This window comes from Amblyomma maculatum, chromosome 4 (assembly GCF_055883805.1).
Source record: "Amblyomma maculatum isolate TAMU_Amacu chromosome 4, ASM5588380v1, whole genome shotgun sequence".
In the NCBI taxonomy this organism is placed as follows: Eukaryota; Metazoa; Arthropoda; class Arachnida; order Ixodida; family Ixodidae; genus Amblyomma; species Amblyomma maculatum.
In genome coordinates this window covers 68,221,773-68,243,167 of record NC_139347.1, presented here as the reverse complement: position 1 = coordinate 68,243,167, position 21,395 = coordinate 68,221,773, and the positions used below count along the sequence as shown (strand labels likewise).

The 21,395-nt window shown below is 45.3% G+C and overlaps 1 protein-coding gene, 1 long non-coding RNA gene and 2 pseudogenes across 2 annotated transcripts in view; 1 reads left to right on the top strand and 3 right to left on the bottom strand.

The window, feature by feature from the left end:
- Positions 1 to 949: 949 nt before the first annotated feature.
- The window catches only part of LOC146191305 (uncharacterized), a 32,388-nt gene continuing 11,942 nt past the window's right edge, over positions 950 to 21,395 (bottom strand). Inside the window, exons 7-9 of the mRNA XM_084601810.1 lie at positions 9,289 to 9,469; positions 7,369 to 7,540; positions 950 to 6,007 (exon numbers count right to left, since the gene is read on the bottom strand). Coding sequence (XP_084457936.1) covers positions 5,877 to 6,007; positions 7,369 to 7,540; positions 9,289 to 9,469 — 484 coding nt within the window. The 3' untranslated portion in view covers positions 950 to 5,876. The remainder of the gene's footprint in view (positions 6,008 to 7,368; positions 7,541 to 9,288; positions 9,470 to 21,395) is intronic.
- On the top strand, positions 2,111 to 6,186 carry LOC146191309 (uncharacterized). The gene is made up of 3 exons (XR_014706636.1): positions 2,111 to 2,137; positions 4,699 to 4,936; positions 5,740 to 6,186. It is a non-coding gene; the product is annotated as an uncharacterized LOC146191309 (long non-coding RNA).
- Positions 14,311 to 17,464, bottom strand: LOC146191308 (uncharacterized; annotated as a pseudogene).
- LOC146191307 (uncharacterized) lies at positions 19,141 to 21,337 on the bottom strand (annotated as a pseudogene).

The window sequence follows — 21,395 nt, the reverse complement described above, 5'->3', positions numbered from 1 at the left end:
GTTCGATGCTTGTGACTTCACTATTTTGCGAGCCACGGCAGGTATCCAAAAAGTAATGCCTCTCAGTTTTTTTTCTCAAATGCAACTCACTCAAAATAAGGAACTAACAAATATTACAGCCGTATGCCTTTTGGACCAACATTATTTCTGAATTCGATTCCAGTCAAAATGTGTGCCCTTGCGCCCTAGATGAACAAGGGTATGCGCGCCTACTTTGTACTGCCTTTTTTCATTCATGGCGTCAACCGTGTTCACAACAGCCTCAAGATTTTGTACTTATTTCCTTAACAGCCCTGACTTGGTGCTGTACGATTTCACCCCTAGCACTTTGAGGATCCAGATTTAAAGCTGACGAGTGTGTCACTTGCACCGTGAGGACAAGGCTACACCAGAAGGCAAAAAAACTTGAGTGACGAAAGTTCAATTTACGAGTGTGATGCAAAGGGTCAAAGTTTGGATTCCATCACTTGACCACTCATTTGTTTTTCTTTTAGCATATGGCGTCATGACTAGGTTATGACCTCTTTCCACCAATTAAGATCTTCCAGTCACGCTCACGTCACTTCCTCTGCCGAATGTGACCTCAAGGTTGGTACAAAGAAGGCACGCGTGCCCTTGTTCATCGGAGGCATAAAGCCACACGATTTGACAGCGATCATGTTAAAAATGAATGCAAGTCGGAGTAGATATGATGCTCTAATATTTGTGCATTTCATAAATTTCAAATGAACGGTGTTCGAGAAAAAAACAAAAATGAGGGGCATTATTTTTTGGATAACCCTCACAGAGCTTTAAGGCCAGAGTACAGGATGAAGAGAAGCACTAGGAAGCATGAACTGCTTGTCATTGTAACGCGTTGTTGGGATGATGAGAGTTCCACGCACACATACACATACGAGTGTAGAAAAATATAGCACCGAACAAGCATCAAATTGTCACATGAGTGATGGTTCAAAATTGTGCCGGACAAAACGTTAAAACGAATGTGAAAGAGAAGGGTATTTTGTTAATTTTTTTTTTTGTAAAATAATGAGTCTGCTTTTAAAACTGCATTAAATGTATGCAGCGCACAGTAAAATTTCCAACTGTTTTGCCCGCATCTATGCATCCTATTAAAATCGACACAGAGATCACACAAAAAATGTCACTATTTCCTCGCAGGTGAAAAATAAAAATATCGGCAGTTAAAACAGTCATTGAAGCATGCAACAGCTTTCTGATATAATACTGACAAGTACTGTTACTGACGGTGAAGGCAAGATGATAAAATACAGACAAGAAATGCAGAATAATTGCCCACAATCGCGCTTCTGAAAGATTTAAAGCACACCCGAGAAATACTGAAAGTGTACCTGCATTCACTACAAAGGTTTCCACGAGCTACTTGTGCATTGCTTTATGCACCATAATGTAGAAATGTCCCACGAATTAAAAGATGAAAAATAAAATGGCTATGCCACTCCCATGCTTGCTGAATTTGTCAAAACAAACAAACTTCATGTATTTCGTTCTGCTCAGAGATAAGCTGAAAGTAAAGAGTAGAATGTTACACTCCAATTTGGTGATGTCTCTAACTGCTTGAGAGTAAAACACGTATCATTTTTCACTAAATTTATGCAAAAATCAATCAGCTAGAGCTAATGTTAATCCATACCTAGTGCTGACAATGTAAAATTATGAACAGTTTTCATGATCTTTGGCATGGAATAACTACAGAGTATAGAGGAATGTCCTGAAGTGTTGAGTAGCTCAACAACAAAACAAACTATCGCATAGCAGGCTTGTTAGAGGACCAACGTCGTGTTTATGAACATAAGGGGCACTCACAGATGCCAGAACAGGTCAGGGGTACTAAAAAGTAAGGTTAGCACCTATTAGTAGGCAAAGCAAACATGTAAACATGTAAACAACAATTTTCAAAGCAGTTTTCTGATTTTACAGTGTATCTATGACATCATTTCTCCGTAAAGAATAACCAAGTTAGTCCTAGAACAGATTGTGAAAGTACAAAACACCATTTAAAAGGCAATGCACCTTTAAATGATGTGCGTGTGTGTGTGCGTAAGGGGGGGGGGCGGGGGCAGTGTCTTCTCACCACTATGGGTATGAGGTGTAAGTCTGAGCCACAGAAACGCAAGTAAGTGAAACTTTCCTAAATATTTTTCTCGTTTTACAGAGTACCGATGGAGGCTTCTATTCATTACCACTTGGCGAGTCCTTGAAAAAGAACGTGGCAAATAATGCTTCGCCATTTAGAAAGTGTGTTTTTAAAACATCAAGACAATTGTGCACTACATTTGCCCATTAATACAGTTGTTGAAACTAAACGCCCAACACAGGTTTACATTAAAGACAGCCTTCAAACATTACGACCAAAGAACCGTGCATAGTAAAAGACTACAACCCCCCTGTTTACATTAACATAAGTTTGTAGTGCTAGAAAATGCCAGAGGCAGCCAAGGACACTGTCTGCACTGCCATCTGCTACAGTGTGCGGTTACCTTTCATATTCGAATGAAAGATTCAAATGAAACCTGAGAGCTGCTTTTTCATGTAATGCTGTCTAGTGTCAATGACTGTGTCAGTGGGCAAATGTAGCGCACACAGCAGCATGTTGGACTATACAGGAAGTGTGCGCTGTCTGGAGAAACACTCAGTGGGTAGAGCACAATTAAGGGATAAGTCTGGCTTCATAATACAGATTTCCTAGGCGATTTTAAAAACATAGCTTCCAACTGATGACACATACTTTGGTTTTCTTCTTCAATGTACTCACCAGCTGGTAACAAAGAGCGGTCTCCATAGGTACTCCACGAAAGGACCAAATAAAGAGTGGTCACCATGGGTACTCCACAAAAGGAGCAAAATAGTTCGGAGTGTTTTGTTTGCTTGTGCTTCTATGGCTCGTGCTCCAGACTCATACCCATACAGGAGGCGACCCCTTCATGCATGTATTGTGATGTTCTTGAATAAACTCCCAGCAAGCTAAATCGGGTATTGCATCAGCAGAATACCTAGTTGATATGCAGATGACACCACCTTCAGGACCATTTCGGCAGAAAACATTGTGCAAGCCTACACAGCTATGTGAGGCCTCACTTGCCAGCCAGGAAAGTCGCCAGTTGCTGTTACTTTACAGCTTCCCCTTAAGGTCAACCTCAATGAGCCATGGACATATCCACGGCTCAAAAACGCCAATTCAGGTTGCACGCATGATAGCCAGGGTTCTTACCAACAACAAGGGTGTGCTCGAACAAGACACCTTGCGCCTGGCTCAAGCATTCACCTTGAACAGCCATGTATTCCACCTTGTATTTGCACTTCAACGCAGGAGATTAGAAGAAGGCAGATATCGATATCATGATCTGGAGCGCAGTCAAAAAGGCGCTGGGCCTACCCAGAGTACCTTTTGTAGTTGGGGGTGCATAATACAGCCAAAGAGCTCCTTGTCGCCTAGCGCGTCACCCAAATCAATCAAATGGCAGCAACCCGCATGGGCCAGACTGACGGTTCTCATGGACCTTAACCTATCTTGCCTGCAAGGACTCGAACAAAAAGCAAGCTATACCACCTGGGTGGTCAGACTTATCCCAACGACGCAATATGCATCCTCTGGTTTGGTTTGCTTTGGAGGGCTTAACGTCCCAAATAGACTCAGACTATGAGAGACGCCGTAGTCGAGGGCTTCAGAAATTTCGACCACCTGCGGGGTTCTTTAACGTGCATTGACATCGCACAGCACACGGGCAGCATCGCACAGCCTTGTTTTTTACCTCCATTGAAAAGTGGCTGCCGCGGCCTAATATGCATCCTCTATTCCACCAAGGGCACCAGCCAGCATGGGCCGAATACATTTGGAAGAAATATGGGCAAAACTCTGCGGTCTACTACGTAGCTGCTACAAAGTCGGAGGTAGTGGTTGTGATCCACCAACAATTGACTGATGCCCTGACCGCCTGCTAGGACAATACAGAAATGGTGGAGGAGGCAGCCAATTCTATTGCTGCCGCGCATGCCACCTGCGCTTATATAATCCCAGAATCTATGACTGCCGACTACAGTCGCATCAATTGATGGCTTGATCTCAATTCTCTTGGCTGCCAGAATACTGCCAAATCAGGGCCACCCCAACACATGAAATCACCTCATCATCTGAATGGGATATCAAGGCTTGAAAATGGAGTGTGCCCATGCCGCTGCCCGAGCTATCCTCCCCGGAACTCGACCTGTCCATCTCCCACTCCACCCTACTCCAGCTCCATGGCAACACATGCCGAGAGACTATGGCACTGCAAACTCTCTCGCAAAAAACATCCGCCCCCGGCGAAGGAGCTTTCAAAAGCAGAGGAGGTTAGATGGCAACGCCTACAGACACAAGCATACAACTCACCCGCCTCGAGGACCATAGGGCCCTCTGCTGCAGTCCCAGACCAGGGACCACACCTACACATCCTCCTCCCTTATCTCTCAATTTAATGTTTTTCGGTCTGTTAGTGGTGTTTTAAAAATACACTATTTCTAAAATAATGTTTTCTTTTCTTTCACAGTCCCTTCGATGATGTGCTCAGTTATTCTTCAAGGAGGCATGACATCACAGGTGCAATGTGAAATTAGAGAACTGCTTTGAAAATGTTTTTTTTTTACATGTAATCCCTTGGGCGCTAATCCTACTTTACACCTTCCCTTTAATCAACCCAGCTGGTGACAAAAGCGCCACCTCAACCAGCTTATGTCACAGATCACTGCTGCTCTATAGACCTTTGCAACAAGGGCCTCCTGGGCGTCACTATATTGCTCGCTGGGCTGTTGTGTACGCCTGACGTCAACACGGTGGAGGCGGCAGCAGAACCGGTTTGCAACAGTCCAGAGAGGAGGCGTTACGACAACCTCCTCACCCGATGCAAAGGTCTATAACAATGAAGTGCTTTTACACAAGGTAAGCTTATCTTAGTACTCATCTAAAACTTGCTTGCTAGTCCTATCACCAAGAGCTATCCAGAGACTTAGTTTCAGATGCTTCATAGCCATCTGGAAATTGTAACTGTAACTGAAGTCTTATTAATCAGGCACGTCCTGATTTTTCTGAGTATGCCAATTCAACCAATGAGTCAAATAGTATAGTGAATGAAAGGCTAGGGCTTGTAGTAAGAACGTCTATAACAGAAAAAGATTGTCACATCAATGTGTAGCAACTGCCTTTTTCTAAATGGATCGATTATTCATTACTTTGCAGAGCAGGCCACACTTAGATTTCTGTGCTTGCAGCGGTTGGCCTCTCTGGCATGCAACAAAGCAGTTGCTATAAATGTTGAGCACAGAAGTGCAGCTGTCTACATTGTGCAAAATGAGGATTGGTCGGTGCACTGTAAGCAATAGCAATGTTTAACAGTGACTTGTGAATGAGTGTACGTCGAAGAATGTACACAACTACCTGTAAAGATGGTGGTTTGTACATGCTTTCAGAGAGCTATAGCTTCGACCGACATATTATAAGACAAATCAAGGCTCATAATTTCTAGAGTGAACAACCATGCCGTGGTGGGTGCCTCAGTGGAGAACAACTCCATGTAATTAAGTGTTCACACTTAATTTCCGTAACAGTGGCTACAGATCTGTCACGGGTAGGAATAGCTCAAAACAAATAGCCTTCCAAGAGCACTGCCCTTGTTTCCCGCGTGTTTTGCCTACTGAGCCTTAACATTTTTCTCTTTTTTTTTTTTTTTCCTATTCTTTTTTCAGAAGACACTACTTTTAGCTCTCTCCAAAAAAAGGTTCCCTGAATGGAGATTTCAAAAAACGAGGCTGAGAGAAAAAAAAACAACTCGGTGAAAACTGTCATCGCCTTGGTTGAGCTGTACGTCACGGTGGAGGTAAAGTTACTTGCTAGCAGTGCGGGCCGTTTGCAACAGCTCCAGAACAGCAGAGTTGATGACCTCGGGATGTCGACGAAACAGGTAGTGGCCTCCTTTCTTGAAAAGCATTACTTTCTTCGAACCTGCCGTTGACCCTAAGATAGGGAGAAACATTCTGAGGCCCTAGCAAGTAGCTCGCCCCAGCAAATTTTACCAAACCGGTCAGACCGCTCGTGGAAAAGTATGACAACAAAAGGAAACATGATTGTGCTGCATCCACTGCTGCATCCACTGCATTCATATACCTCCATTATGAATATATGAATAACACGGAACAACCACAGCACTACTACAACCACAGCTCTACAAAGGCTTTGTTTCAACCTGCTGAATAAATTGGGGTAATCCTCAGTGTAAGGATGCATTATGTATACATTAGCCGATTGATTTTTCGGACTCCAATAATTGGGATGTACGCGATATTTCAGACTTCATTCAGGAACCGTCATGCACCCCATAGAAACATGTGCACTTGCAAGACCAATATTTCGGACTCTGTAGAGTCCAAAAGTTCGACTTTTTGGACTAAATTTGACATTACCAATACTGTTGCTGCAACCAACCACTTTTGCACGCCTGTCAAGGTTGCCATTTTAGATTTAAGCAGAGTCATTCGGATGAACTTGCTTGCCTCTTTGTCCACTGTCGCCACTGGAAGCAGTGTCCTACAAAGAGCGAGCATCGTTCGTCACAGATTCGATGATGCCGCCACTTTAGAGTCGGCGAGGGGGAATTTAGTGCATTTACGAAGACTCTTTTTCCACTGTTTTTTTTTTTCCCTTGAGTTCCACCTCGTGCCTCGTGGTCTCCACAATCGTTGTTGCCCACAAGAAATGAGCCCTATTGCTTCACGTGGTGCGTGCATTCACGGCATGAGCATGACCTGCAGCTGCGTCACAGTCATGAAGTGGCATGGACAGTACAAAAACATGACAGGCTGAAATAGCCTAACTAGAAAGTTACAGTAGTCGTAGTTCACAATCTGATTCTGTGGGGCTTCACTGCACATGCAAAAATCACCTTGAGTGATATGCATGCTTGCCGGCAGCACACACGCATCTAGTGTCAGGATAAACCAGTGCGCACACTGGCGGCCACACCCGCTGTATCAGATTATGCTAACGTGTGCGCACGGGAGGCACGCGGAAACAGATCACAGTAGTGGATCATACTATGCTATAATTCCCCGTTATCAATATATATAAATTAAACACTGGGAGCGGCGAAGTTCGTGATAGTTTAAATCCGTGATTAAATCCATTTCGCAAGTCCTACCGAGTCTGAAAAATCAGTAGGCAAATGTGTGTATACAAAAGGTCCGGTAGCTAAATAATAGTCACTACCATCACACCAATTCGGAAATGACGTTGGTTTACATGAACCATTGCATAGCTTAAAAAGAAGCACATTCTACCGTGAACATGCAAGTCGTTCTCGTGATTCCAGCATGGCTCACCTTTCCTGACCAATTTCCCGTCAGCATCGTAAAGCCAGAAGTCCTGGTTGCGAGTTCCAATCAAGTCAACCATGTTGAAAATCACTTCTGGGTTGATGGCTCGATCATTCTCGCTGAATGCTATCAGCAATGGGACTCCACTGTCTGCAACTTGCTTGATCTTGTCTCCAGCCTGCACAAAGATGTAGTTTTGTTTAACATTCCCAGTTATTCACATTCTCCACTTGATCCTCCTTTCTTATATTTCCAAAGGTGATATTTCCAATTTTCTGAATATTCGAAAATTACCGAATACAACGAAAATTTTACAGTTCACCGCAGTTTCACCGCACTGCACGCTTCATCGCGACGCTTGACCACATAGACTGCGCAGCGAAGCTTCCTCAAAATGCGATGGGGCTTTGTGAAGAGAAGGACCTCCCCTTTTGTGAAGACCTTCCCGAAAGTGCATGCAAAGCAAAAAGAATTTAATGAAACTTGGGGAAAAACGTTGCTCTCAATTCAGTTTCATGTCAGCTGTAGAAAACGATTATGCACGTATTCATCAGATAAAACTGCGGTGACTGTGGTTTTTTTCAGGCTGTGTTTCACTGGAGGGGAAACAAAGTCCCTGTGCTGTGCGATGTCAGTGCACGTTAAAGATCCCCAGTTGGTCGAAATTATTCCGGAGCCCTCCACTGCGGCACCCTTTTCTCTCTTTCAGCTTTCACTCCCACCTTCTTTCCTTCCCTTACAGAGAGGTTCAGGCGTCCACAGTACAAGTGTGATAGATACTATCTAGGCTCTAAACCTCCATTTATTTTGCAAATATTTGTGACCTTTTTCCTAAAGGTCTCTGCTTACCAATGTAATGAGATCTCTGTGCAATCGTTACTAAACAATTTTTGCTTTGTACAGGTTTGTTATTTTTTTTTCTGGGTGCATATCAATCAGTGCCCCTAAGGTATGTAATAAAAAATCTACTCTTCTTTGCTTAATATTACCTGTCTATGCTGATTATTATGCGATTTTTGCTGCGATCGATGGAGTATAATACTGCTATGGATGCTACCAGAAGACAATTATGCACGCAGATAGGAAAGGGTTTAGCGGGAAACTCTGCGCTGACACACCAGGCATCCTAACTAATGTAGAGGAGGCATGCACTGGCCTTAACTATCCCTTGAACCATGTGGACAGTCAGTGTACCTGTTTTGTTATTATTTTAAAAAGCAAGCTATATGCAGCACAGTTATGAAATGGGGTATAGTTGGTCACCTTCCAGGTACTGACACTATAATTTTTTTTCGCTAAATAATTTGTGCGCCCACAAGTGAGACATGGACATGAAATCTTGGTTTGAAAAAATCCGAAATTTCAACTTGCAAACGAATGAAAATTCAAATAATAAATAAAGCCTGCCGTCTATCACTGACCCAGTACATCTTCACAGGAGTCTACTGTAAATTTGTGCCACACTTGCACATTATACAAATCATTCAAGAATAAGCCAAGAGTAAAAATTATAGATTGATTTATAGGAAAACAAAGACACAGTATTTGTCATAAATCACTGTGCACACCTGAGGCTCGTTATAAGGAAAAGAAGAATGGTGGATCTGAAAGAAGAAAGGAAGAGGTGCTGCAGTAGAGGGCTATCGAATAATTTCAACCGCCCGGGAAACTTTAACATGCCCTACCTTACAGCACGTAAACGCCTTTGTGTTCTGCCTACATCAAAATGTGACCGCCGCGGTCGGGTTCGAATCCTGGTACTCCGGTTCTGTAGCCATGTGTCGTAACCATACAGCCACTGCGCTGGGCAGCCAAGAATTTGCTATTGTATTTAGATTTTGCAACATCAAGTTTTTAGCTGCGATTCTCGTGGGCAATCTGTAAACACTTAAGTCACAAGTGACACAAGTCAGCAAATGTGAGCACCTCTTCATAGTCAGAGAAGATCATGGTTTGCAGCGACATGATGGCATCTTCAATGTTGGGTTTGATGGGGTTCCGTGTGTACTTCATGATGGCAATGCCCAGGTGCCGCATGAAGCCCTGGTACCGGGGGTTGGTGTAGTGCACAGCAAAGGCTCGCATCAGAGGTAGAGGCCTGATTGCTCTGCACCAGGGAAAGGAAAGAAGGCACGAGTTAAGAGCACTGTGAATGCCTACTTTCTGAGGCCTAGTTTAGGCCTGCTGGCTTCTTGCCACACTTGATAACCAACTCTGTAAAGGCCTCAGGGGTGTTTCATCCAGTAAGCCTATGTCCCACCACCACCGTGCCAGCTTAGGGGTGAACAGATTGCAGAAGCCAAACGGCGTTCTCAAACAGCAGAGGTACGGTGCATTAAAAGAAGCTTTTATTACATACTGCAAAGCTTTTATTGCAGTTTATTTATTACAGACTGTGAAGCTTTTATTACAGTCAGTTGAGAAGGCATATAGAATAGTCATGTTATGACTCAAAAACAAGTGCATACAGTTGAAGCCGTATATGTTGAGCTCAGAACAGATATAGTTTGATATATTGATAATTCAAAGAATAAAAATAACAAGAGACTAACTTATCTGTAACCTTCCACATTCCAGCCACACCAGTGATGCACTTTTTGCAGTGACATGCTGCCCACCAGTGCACGAGCAGTGCACTGGCAGTGCACTGTTTGTTAGGCCTTGCTATGCCTAACCTGCATCCCATCCAAGCCACAGTGGACAGTTCTTTGGAGTTATAGCCACGTCCCTGCTCCTGAACAGCTGGACGAAGAATTGGGACTGAATTGGGACCGAGTAAAGACTAAACTGGCCTATAAAAAATATGCACTTGATTAAGCCAGCACGCCACAGCCAGCAGAGGACGTGGGAAAGAGGGAACGTGTTGGCATGCCGCTAGAAGGGGTTCGATTCCTCCCAGCACTGTGACATTCACTCATTGGACACCCGAGACAGCAGTGCAGCCAGAGCTCAAGTTTCACCTACGCTGGCATCAACTAAATGCCGTAAACGCTCTCTCTCTAGTGCACTCTCCATTTCTGCACTCCTCTCACGTTTCTTTCACTTTGAGAAAGTAAAGCCGGCTTTGAACCACTGTGCTTTTAAAAAAAAACCTGCAAAGCTGCACCTAGCTGGGCCATAGCTACTGTGCAACCTTTCTTTTTTTTTTTTTTTTTGTTTGGTGGGCGTGGGTTTCACGAACCGAACCTGAAGATCACTTTATGAACCCCCTGTGTTCGCGGACCCCCATTCGAGAAAAACTCGTCCAACGTCAAAGGAAAAGTGTGGTAGGTGCGACAAAGGGGCAAGCGTTGAAGGGAAAACTGCTCCCCACAGCCAGTCATTAACAACTATTATCAATTTGAAGTTTGAACATGAGGTACACCTTGATGGATCGTCGTCTATGCTGCTGCTGCTTGAAAGCAGTGCACAAATAGCAGGCATGCAGCACGTCGTGCGCACACGTGCACTGTGGTAGCTTCACCACTGCTTCCTTATGGAAAACAAAAGACGTGGATGCTGAGCTACCACGCGTACCAGAGAGCGTCAACGGCTCAATCACCATCGCTATTATCACGTTCTTAAAGTGGCTGACTGTCAGAAAGTGTCTCAGCCATGATCACGTGGAAACGGTGGAGAGTTTAGAAAGCAGCTTCAGAGTGTCTGCTTTGAAGGAACAGACGTCCATTAATCGACCTTTTAAAGAAATAAGCGCCCATTTTGTTGACCTTTGCATCATTTTTTTTTGGCTGGACAAGCCCAGTTGTAACGAACTTTGGATACAATGAACGAATGCTATGTGATTATCAAGTTCATTAAATATGGGTTGAACTGTATCTCATGAAGTACCTATGCTTTGCCTCGTGGGACAGCAAACATACCGCACAAATTTTTCGGATATGATTGCAACAATAAGCAATAAAGCTTTTTCGATTGTAGTGGTATGTTGTATCAGTGTGGAGAAAAAAATTAAGCCATAAAATAAACTTCATATAGTGTATTTAGTAGAACCCAGGCCGACCATGATTCATCACTCGAAATTTGAAGGCTCCCCAACCCCCAAGAGAGAGAGAGAGAGAGAGAGAGAGAGAGAAAAAAAGATTTCCTCAAATGTAAGCTGGCAGAAAAAAAACTACTGAGAACTACAGCAGGGACAGCACGCAAAAGACACCTTTTTGAACTGGCTCTCACTCAGTCATCATCATCACTGACCTCCCTGTCACTGCCCTTCTCACATAGTACTCTGTGCCATCAAGAGTGCTGGAGATACTGCACTTCCGAAACGAGTGGGAAATCAAGCTTTCTGGGATGTCCTCCTAGGGTGCAGAAATCCAGCTACAGTCGAACCCCGCAAAAACGAAACTGCGGAGGAACGAAATTTGTTTCGTTATTGCGAAACGTTCGCTGTACCGAAAATGGATAAATAGGCCTACCCATTATGTAAGAGAACGAAAATTTAATAAAAGTAGTCAGTTATTTTGCTCTACTTTGTCTTGTTGTGCATGAGTTTCATGACTCGGGCCTCCCAGGCTGATAAGCTTTTAATGGCTTCGCTTTCATTGTGGATGCCAAGGAAATTCTTCATGTCGTCGAAAGCATCAAGCACGTCGCGCGAGCTTGCTTGTTTTCCTTGTGCTTGGCTTTCGCCATCCTCGTCATCACTTGCATCTCCTTTGCGCAACACGGTAAATAATAGCATCGTCACTAAACTAATCATGGACGATTAAGTCAGCGTCTACACACAAAAAGTCATCCGATCCAACAGCGTCGGGCACCATTGTGTCCACACTGCGAAGTGCGTCTCATGCTTCAGCTAATAGCTGCAGGTCGCCGTTGCTTGCTGAACCACTCGGTTCCGGCTCTTCAAAGGAAACTGGTGTTGCTGAAGCAGTTGTGGATAAGGGTGGCTGAAGTAACGGTTTAGGCCGTATAATGCATTTCCAGAGCCATGAAAAGATCAATCACCGTAGGCCACTTCGTTTTGATGTTCAACAACATCCGTCGGATGAGCGTACCCCGGCATGATCCCTTGGTCCAGAGGTTGGATAACAGACGTGCAGTTTGGGGGGAAAAAAAGAGGACATTCATCAAGACAGTCTTTGTTGTGGTGGGCACTGTAATTGTCCGAAAAAAGGCAGACGGCTCCGTAGCAGCAGAATTGCAGTGTTTGCGGCTGGTGGCGTTGTCACGTGATGGAAGTGTCATGTGCCTGCGTTGTTGCCAACAGATAGTCTGGCAGTGCTGTTTTCAGCTAAAAAAAAAGTATCTATCATCATCATTTCACCGACAGTCTGTAAAAAGCAATGGCTGCGCCGATGCTTGTTGGATAAGTGTGCTGCTACAATTCCAGTACTTCTGTGTTCTCAACTGGCTCATAGGCCGAAAAACATTTGCAGCTCATTTCCTCAAATTTTCGTTAATGCGGGATTCTTTTTAAAATCTTTTTGCTTTTAAGAGGGGGCAACTCTATGGGTGCTCGCCGGGGCCGCTGAATTTATTCGTTGCCGCGAGAACTTCGTTTTGAGGGCTTTCGTTATTGAGAGGTTCAACTGCATAGCTACAACTCCTAGTGATGTATGCTTGTTAGAGTTAGCCCGCGCGTTTCACTCAGCCAGTCAACGTCGAACTTGTGTAGCTGATCCTTAAAAGGCTTATTTAGGCAACCAATGGCAGCCGATGCTCATGTGTGCTTTCATCAGCGTTGGCAGGGGATAGTAATGGCTACAGCGCTGTCTTGGAATCTCTGGGGGTGTCACCTGCGTGTACTACTTTTTAGTTTTTATGTATTTATCATGTTTTATGACATGACAATGAAATCCTCCAATCAAAGCAGACCTAGGAGTTTCACATCTTGTGTTTTTTTTTTTTTTTTACCCCTTTCAGTGTTTTTGTCGTACGGGTACTGTGGCTGAATTCCGTCCCGCACGGTTTTAGCCGTATGCATATGCTCCGAGCGTGCATTTGAAATTTTGTGCCCTTCTGAAGAGAGGCACTTATTTAGGTGCTGCCATCTACTAAAATGTACAAGAAATATTAAAACATTGTTTCTGCTGCCATCTTGTACAGGAAAAGAAAATTGATAGTGACCATCGTGTTGCACACTGTGATGCATTCTCGCAGTTTCGGTTTCTCCACGCGATCACAACAGACGCACAAAATTTGATCTCTACGTTGGGACGCTAGCAAAGGTTTGTGAAGACCTTCTAGGACCTACAAGAAGTGTTGCGAAATTGTTTACGCTACCATTCTGCAGAAAAAAAAAAAGAGCATGATTGTGACATTGGTGCCACGCGTGGTTTAAGGCGACTCGCCATCGTGGTTTCATTTTCTTCATGCGTTCACAACTGAAATGCGAAAAGCAGAGGCCTGTGAAGGCAGATTTTTATCTTTGTTCATGCTTCTCAGCTTATCGAAACACATGGGATGTCATCGCTCTCCAGTTTAGTTAGTTTCATTGATGCTATAACTGCAATACTCTCCATATATATTTTTTGCCTTATGTACACAGACTTTCACAATTTTCTTCATTTAAAATCAGCAATAAAAATTTGACATCGGTGGTAAATTTTTTCTAAAAATGTTTAACATTCAAAGGGTTGAAGAAACCATTTGCCTAGGCTCGAATAAATATGGTAGTGTGCTTTTCCAGAGCCAGCATATATTTCGGAAGCTGAACATCATACAAAACTTGTGTGTGTGTACAATTTAGACAGTTTTAGAGTAAGCTACCGGAGTGCTGTCTAACCTTTGAGGATGAAAGCATGAAACTGTTGTGTGGGCGTTCCCATGCTGTTGTGTTGGGAGGCAACCCCCAGCCACGAAGGCTGGGAGAGAGAGCCAAGCAACAACGCTGCTTCAGAACCAAACATAAAACTGCCTTATTCAAATCACCCTCGGCTGGGCTTCAGCTTAGAGGGCACCACTGGTAAGTTAATAGGTGGTGACCCCAACATCTCCCCCCCACCTCAGTCACAAGTTCAAGCGTTCCGGTGGTACTACATGGCAGCCACTACGGGTAAACACAGCACCATCACCAGGACGTGAAGAAGGTCCCGCTGTAACAGGCGGCGGATCAGGTGCTGCTGCCTCTTGAGTTAGGCGGTGAGGCTGGAGAAGTGCGGGATCTGCTGCCCTCAGCACAAAGATAGCAAGGTGTCGATGATTCCGCTGCAGAATCGTTTTTCGCTCCGTTTCGACGTTGAAGGACCTTGAACGCTGTGCCTTGCCAAGAACTGTAGCACGCACCTGGTCAGGTCGAACACAAACCTGTTCACCAGACTGAAATGAACCTGAAGTGATGGCAGATCCTCGATGCGATGACATCGGTTGAAGTCCTTTGCAGTCCTTTTCTTGTCAGGGTCATCTCTGATGACTACCTCCTTACTTTCGGGCCAGTGTGGACGAAGCTTTTCCTCCGGCTTTGGAACTCTAGTTCTCAGTTGCCTTCCCATTAGGAGCTGAGCCGGGCTAAAGCCACTCACACCTGGTGTATCCCTATAGTAGCTTAGAAGGGCCAAGCGAGGATCTTTTGCCTTACGGATGTCTTTCGCAGTCCGGATCATTCGCTCTGCCTCTCCGTTAGACTGTAGGCAATGGGGGCTACTGGTGATGTGGTCGAAACCAGAAGATGAAGCGAATGCGGCAAATTCACGTGAAGAAAAGGGCGGACCATTGTCTGACTAAACCTGTTGCGATATCCCATGACAGGCGAACAGCCTTTCGAGCACCTCAATGACCACTGGAGCTATTGTACTTTTCAATGTCACTACCTCTGAGAACCGGGAGTAGTAGTCCACTATCATCAAGAAGGTTTGAGAGTTGTGGTGAAAGAAGTCCATGCCCAGAACTTGCCAGGGACGACCAGGGAGGTTTGTAGGAAGGAGTGGTTGCGCTGAATTCACTCGAGTAAGGGCACACCTTCCACAGCTGGTCACGAAGGAGGCTATTTCTGCTGTTATGCGAGGCCACCACACAGATTCACGAGCGAGGGCCTTGGTGCAACCGATGCCCTAATGCCCTTCATGCAGAAGCGTCAAGTCTGCTGGCCTCATTGCTGAGGGGATGAGGAGGCGAGTGCCTTAGAGGAGAAGAACATCACAAATAAAAACTTCATCCTTCATTGAGTCATACTTTGACACATGAAGAGGTATCTTTGACTTCTTTGGCCAGTCGTGCTGGCAGGAAGAGATGAGCGTGGTGCATTCTCCATCACAACTTTGGGCATTCCTGAATCCTGCATGTTCACAGGAAGCACATCTGTAGCAGAAGCCACGACTTTGGTAGCAAAAAAGTTCTACGGTGTCTACTGGATACACTTTGGGAGGGATGCGAGACAATGTATTCGTTGTAGCCAACAATTTTCCGGGCACATACATTATCTGAAACTGATAAGGCATTGTCTTTAGCCTGAGTTTTTGCGCCCTCGGAGGAAGCATGTCAAGTTCCATTTTGCCAAACAATGACACGAGAGGATGGTGATCAGTTTCTATGGTGAAGATGATGCCTTTGATGAATTCGTCGAACTTCTGGATGGCCCACGTTGTAGCCAAGGCCTCCTTTTCTGTTTGACTGTACCTTTATTCTGTGGTCGTCTTTGCCCTTGTGGCAAAGGCTACTGGCCTCCGTTCACCAGTCGGTAGTGCTTGTAGCAGGACTGCTCCGAATCCAAAAGAGCTGGCGTCGGCAGAGACTGTTGTGGCATACAATGGATGGTACTTGGCAAAGCAGCGTTCGGACATCAGAAGTGTTTTGTCTTTCTTGAATGCAACTTCCTGCTCATGCTGCTAAGTCCAACTAGCATTCTTGTTGAGAAGGGTGCGTATTGGAGCAGTGATTTTTGAAATATGAGGCAAGAACCTGGCAAAATGATTTACCATCCCTAGTAAATGTCTTGACGCCTGCAACATCTGTGGGAGGTGGCATTGCATAAACCGTATCGATCTTGCCCGGGTCTGGCTTGATGCCTTGTGCCGAGACGACGACACCTAGGAAGGAGACTTCGGAGACCCCAAAACAAGATTTGTCCTTGTTAATGTGACCCCTACAGTTGCAAGACGAGTCAACACTTGCTCAAGTCTTGCATCGTGTTTCTGCTTGATATGTCCAAAAACAAGAATATCATCAATCATGTTGACACAACCGCCTGACCTTCAAGGATCTTGGCCATTTGCTTTTGAAAATACTCCAGGGCGGAAGTGATGCCGAAGAGCAGTCGGCAAAAAATAGCGATCGAAAGGTGTGATGAAGGCTGTTAATTCTTGTGGAAGCCTGCAGTTGCACTTAATTTCGAAATAACAGCTGCATCACCAATGAGCCCAAGAACTTGTTCAACGGTAGGCAAAATGTGTCTTTCCCTGAGCACTACTTTGTTTAGTCGAGTCCGATCAACACACAAACGATACTTTCCACTCTTTTTGATTAATACAGCGAATGACGCCGTCACTTTCGAGTTTTTCATGTTCTTGCCGAACAACTTCACGCAGGGGGATTGGTATCCGTCGAGGTGCACTAAGTGAGAACGGCACATCTTGTTTCAAGCGAATGGTGTACTCATCTCTGAGCATGCCGAGGCCACGAACAGTTCAGCATGAACCGTTGGCTCAGGAGTGTTGGCAGTACCCAAAAATTCAATAACTTCAAGAGCTTGGATGACTGGTAGACCCAGTAAAGGTACTGAAAGTGACTCAATGACGTAAAGACGCTGGGAGCTGATCGTCCCTTGCCAAGATAGATGTGCCAAATATGAACCCCGTACATGCAGAGGTTGGCCACGGGGCCCTGTAAAAGTAGCATCTACCTTGGCGAGATCAGCCGGGACTCCGGGAAAGCCACTTGGGACTGCGGAAACCTCAGCCCCTGAGTCTATTTTGAACTGAGTTATGCAGTTGTCGACTGTGACGTCCACATACTTGGCTTTAGATGGCGACTCGAGAGCATGCAATTGGATAGCATTGAGTTTGATCTGCCTCGACTTCCTGGAGCGGCGAACTTCAGTAAAACGACCTTTCTTACAGTAGCAGTTGCAGATAGAGCTCTTTGCCGGGCACTCTGAGCGTGCATGATATGCGCGGACGCAGAAGAAACAGACCGGAATGTCACAATAGCGCTCAGACTTCGCGTCCATTCAGCGTGTTCTGGCGTTGACCAGCCGCCGCGAAAACTTTTGAGTCGTAGCATCACTGTTGACCATGCCTTCTGAGGTAGCCTGTGCGAGTAAGCGTTCTTTGTCCGCGTCCTCGGACTGACAAGCTTGCGTCCAAGCTTCTTTGAGAGTTAGCTTCGGACAACTCGGGCAACTCTATGGGTGCTCGCCGGGGCCGCTGAATTTATTCGTTGCCGCGAGAACTTCGTTTTGAGGGCTTTCGTTATTGAGAGGTTCAACTGCATAGCTACAACTCCTAGTGATGTATGCTTGTTAGAGTTAGCCCGCGCGTTTCACTCAGCCAGTCAACGTCGAACTTGTGTAGCTGATCCTTAAAAGGCTTATTTAGGCAACCAATGGCAGCCGATGCTCATGTGTGCTTTCATCAGCGTTGGCAGGGGATAGTAATGGCTACAGCGCTGTCTTGGAATCTCTGGGGGTGTCACCTGCGTGTACTACTTTTTAGTTTTTATGTATTTATCATGTTTTATGACATGACAATGAAATCCTCCAATCAAAGCAGACCTAGGAGTTTCACATCTTGTGTTTTTTTTTTTTTTTACCCCTTTCAGTGTTTTTGTCGTACGGGTACTGTGGCTGAATTCCGTCCCGCACGGTTTTAGCCGTATGCATATGCTCCGAGCGTGCATTTGAAATTTTGTGCCCTTCTGAAGAGAGGCACTTATTTAGGTGCTGCCATCTACTAAAATGTACAAGAAATATTAAAACATTGTTTCTGCTGCCATCTTGTACAGGAAAAGAAAATTGATAGTGACCATCGTGTTGCACACTGTGATGCATTCTCGCAGTTTCGGTTTCTCCACGCGATCACAACAGACGCACAAAATTTGATCTCTACGTTGGGACGCTAGCAAAGGTTTGTGAAGACCTTCTAGGACCTACAAGAAGTGTTGCGAAATTGTTTACGCTACCATTCTGCAGAAAAAAAAAAAGAGCATGATTGTGACATTGGTGCCACGCGTGGTTTAAGGCGACTCGCCATCGTGGTTTCATTTTCTTCATGCGTTCACAACTGAAATGCGAAAAGCAGAGGCCTGTGAAGGCAGATTTTTATCTTTGTTCATGCTTCTCAGCTTATCGAAACACATGGGATGTCATCGCTCTCCAGTTTAGTTAGTTTCATTGATGCTATAACTGCAATACTCTCCATATATATTTTTTGCCTTATGTACACAGACTTTCACAATTTTCTTCATTTAAAATCAGCAATAAAAATTTGACATCGGTGGTAAATTTTTTCTAAAAATGTTTAACATTCAAAGGGTTGAAGAAACCATTTGCCTAGGCTCGAATAAATATGGTAGTGTGCTTTTCCAGAGCCAGCATATATTTCGGAAGCTGAACATCATACAAAACTTGTGTGTGTGTACAATTTAGACAGTTTTAGAGTAAGCTACCGGAGTGCTGTCTAACCTTTGAGGATGAAAGCATGAAACTGTTGTGTGGGCGTTCCCATGCTGTTGTGTTGGGAGGCAACCCCCAGCCACGAAGGCTGGGAGAGAGAGCCAAGCAACAACGCTGCTTCAGAACCAAACATAAAACTGCCTTATTCAAATCACCCTCGGCTGGGCTTCAGCTTAGAGGGCACCACTGGTAAGTTAATAGGTGGTGACCCCAACATCTCCCCCCCACCTCAGTCACAAGTTCAAGCGTTCCGGTGGTACTACATGGCAGCCACTACGGGTAAACACAGCACCATCACCAGGACGTGAAGAAGGTCCCGCTGTAACAGGCGGCGGATCAGGTGCTGCTGCCTCTTGAGTTAGGCGGTGAGGCTGGAGAAGTGCGGGATCTGCTGCCCTCAGCACAAAGATAGCAAGGTGTCGATGATTCCGCTGCAGAATCGTTTTTCGCTCCGTTTCGACGTTGAAGGACCTTGAACGCTGTGCCTTGCCAAGAACTGTAGCACGCACCTGGTCAGGTCGAACACAAACCTGTTCACCAGACTGAAATGAACCTGAAGTGATGGCAGATCCTCGATGCGATGACATCGGTTGAAGTCCTTTGCAGTCCTTTTCTTGTCAGGGTCATCTCTGATGACTACCTCCTTACTTTCGGGCCAGTGTGGACGAAGCTTTTCCTCCGGCTTTGGAACTCTAGTTCTCAGTTGCCTTCCCATTAGGAGCTGAGCCGGGCTAAAGCCACTCACACCTGGTGTATCCCTATAGTAGCTTAGAAGGGCCAAGCGAGGATCTTTTGCCTTACGGATGTCTTTCGCAGTCCGGATCATTCGCTCTGCCTCTCCGTTAGACTGTAGGCAATGGGGGCTACTGGTGATGTGGTCGAAACCAGAAGATGAAGCGAATGCGGCAAATTCACGTGAAGAAAAGGGCGGACCATTGTCTGACTAAACCTGTTGCGATATCCCATGACAGGCGAACAGCCTTTCGAGCACCTCAATGACCACTGGAGCTATTGTACTTTTCAATGTCACTACCTCTGAGAACCGGGAGTAGTAGTCCACTATCATCAAGAAGGTTTGAGAGTTGTGGTGAAAGAAGTCCATGCCCAGAACTTGCCAGGGACGACCAGGGAGGTTTGTAGGAAGGAGTGGTTGCGCTGAATTCACTCGAGTAAGGGCACACCTTCCACAGCTGGTCACGAAGGAGGCTATTTCTGCTGTTATGCGAGGCCACCACACAGATTCACGAGCGAGGGCCTTGGTGCAACCGATGCCCTAATGCCCTTCATGCAGAAGCGTCAAGTCTGCTGGCCTCATTGCTGAGGGGATGAGGAGGCGAGTGCCTTAGAGGAGAAGAACATCACAAATAAAAACTTCATCCTTCATTGAGTCATACTTTGACACATGAAGAGGTATCTTTGACTTCTTTGGCCAGTCGTGCTGGCAGGAAGAGATGAGCGTGGTGCATTCTCCATCACAACTTTGGGCATTCCTGAATCCTGCATGTTCACAGGAAGCACATCTGTAGCAGAAGCCACGACTTTGGTAGCAAAAAAGTTCTACGGTGTCTACTGGATACACTTTGGGAGGGATGCGAGACAATGTATTCGTTGTAGCCAACAATTTTCCGGGCACATACATTATCTGAAACTGATAAGGCATTGTCTTTAGCCTGAGTTTTTGCGCCCTCGGAGGAAGCATGTCAAGTTCCATTTTGCCAAACAATGACACGAGAGGATGGTGATCAGTTTCTATGGTGAAGATGATGCCTTTGATGAATTCGTCGAACTTCTGGATGGCCCACGTTGTAGCCAAGGCCTCCTTTTCTGTTTGACTGTACCTTTATTCTGTGGTCGTCTTTGCCCTTGTGGCAAAGGCTACTGGCCTCCGTTCACCAGTCGGTAGTGCTTGTAGCAGGACTGCTCCGAATCCAAAAGAGCTGGCGTCGGCAGAGACTGTTGTGGCATACAATGGATGGTACTTGGCAAAGCAGCGTTCGGACATCAGAAGTGTTTTGTCTTTCTTGAATGCAACTTCCTGCTCATGCTGCTAAGTCCAACTAGCATTCTTGTTGAGAAGGGTGCGTATTGGAGCAGTGATTTTTGAAATATGAGGCAAGAACCTGGCAAAATGATTTACCATCCCTAGTAAATGTCTTGACGCCTGCAACATCTGTGGGAGGTGGCATTGCATAAACCGTATCGATCTTGCCCGGGTCTGGCTTGATGCCTTGTGCCGAGACGACGACACCTAGGAAGGAGACTTCGGAGACCCCAAAACAAGATTTGTCCTTGTTAATGTGACCCCTACAGTTGCAAGACGAGTCAACACTTGCTCAAGTCTTGCATCGTGTTTCTGCTTGATATGTCCAAAAACAAGAATATCATCAATCATGTTGACACAACCGCCTGACCTTCAAGGATCTTGGCCATTTGCTTTTGAAAATACTCCAGGGCGGAAGTGATGCCGAAGAGCAGTCGGCAAAAAATA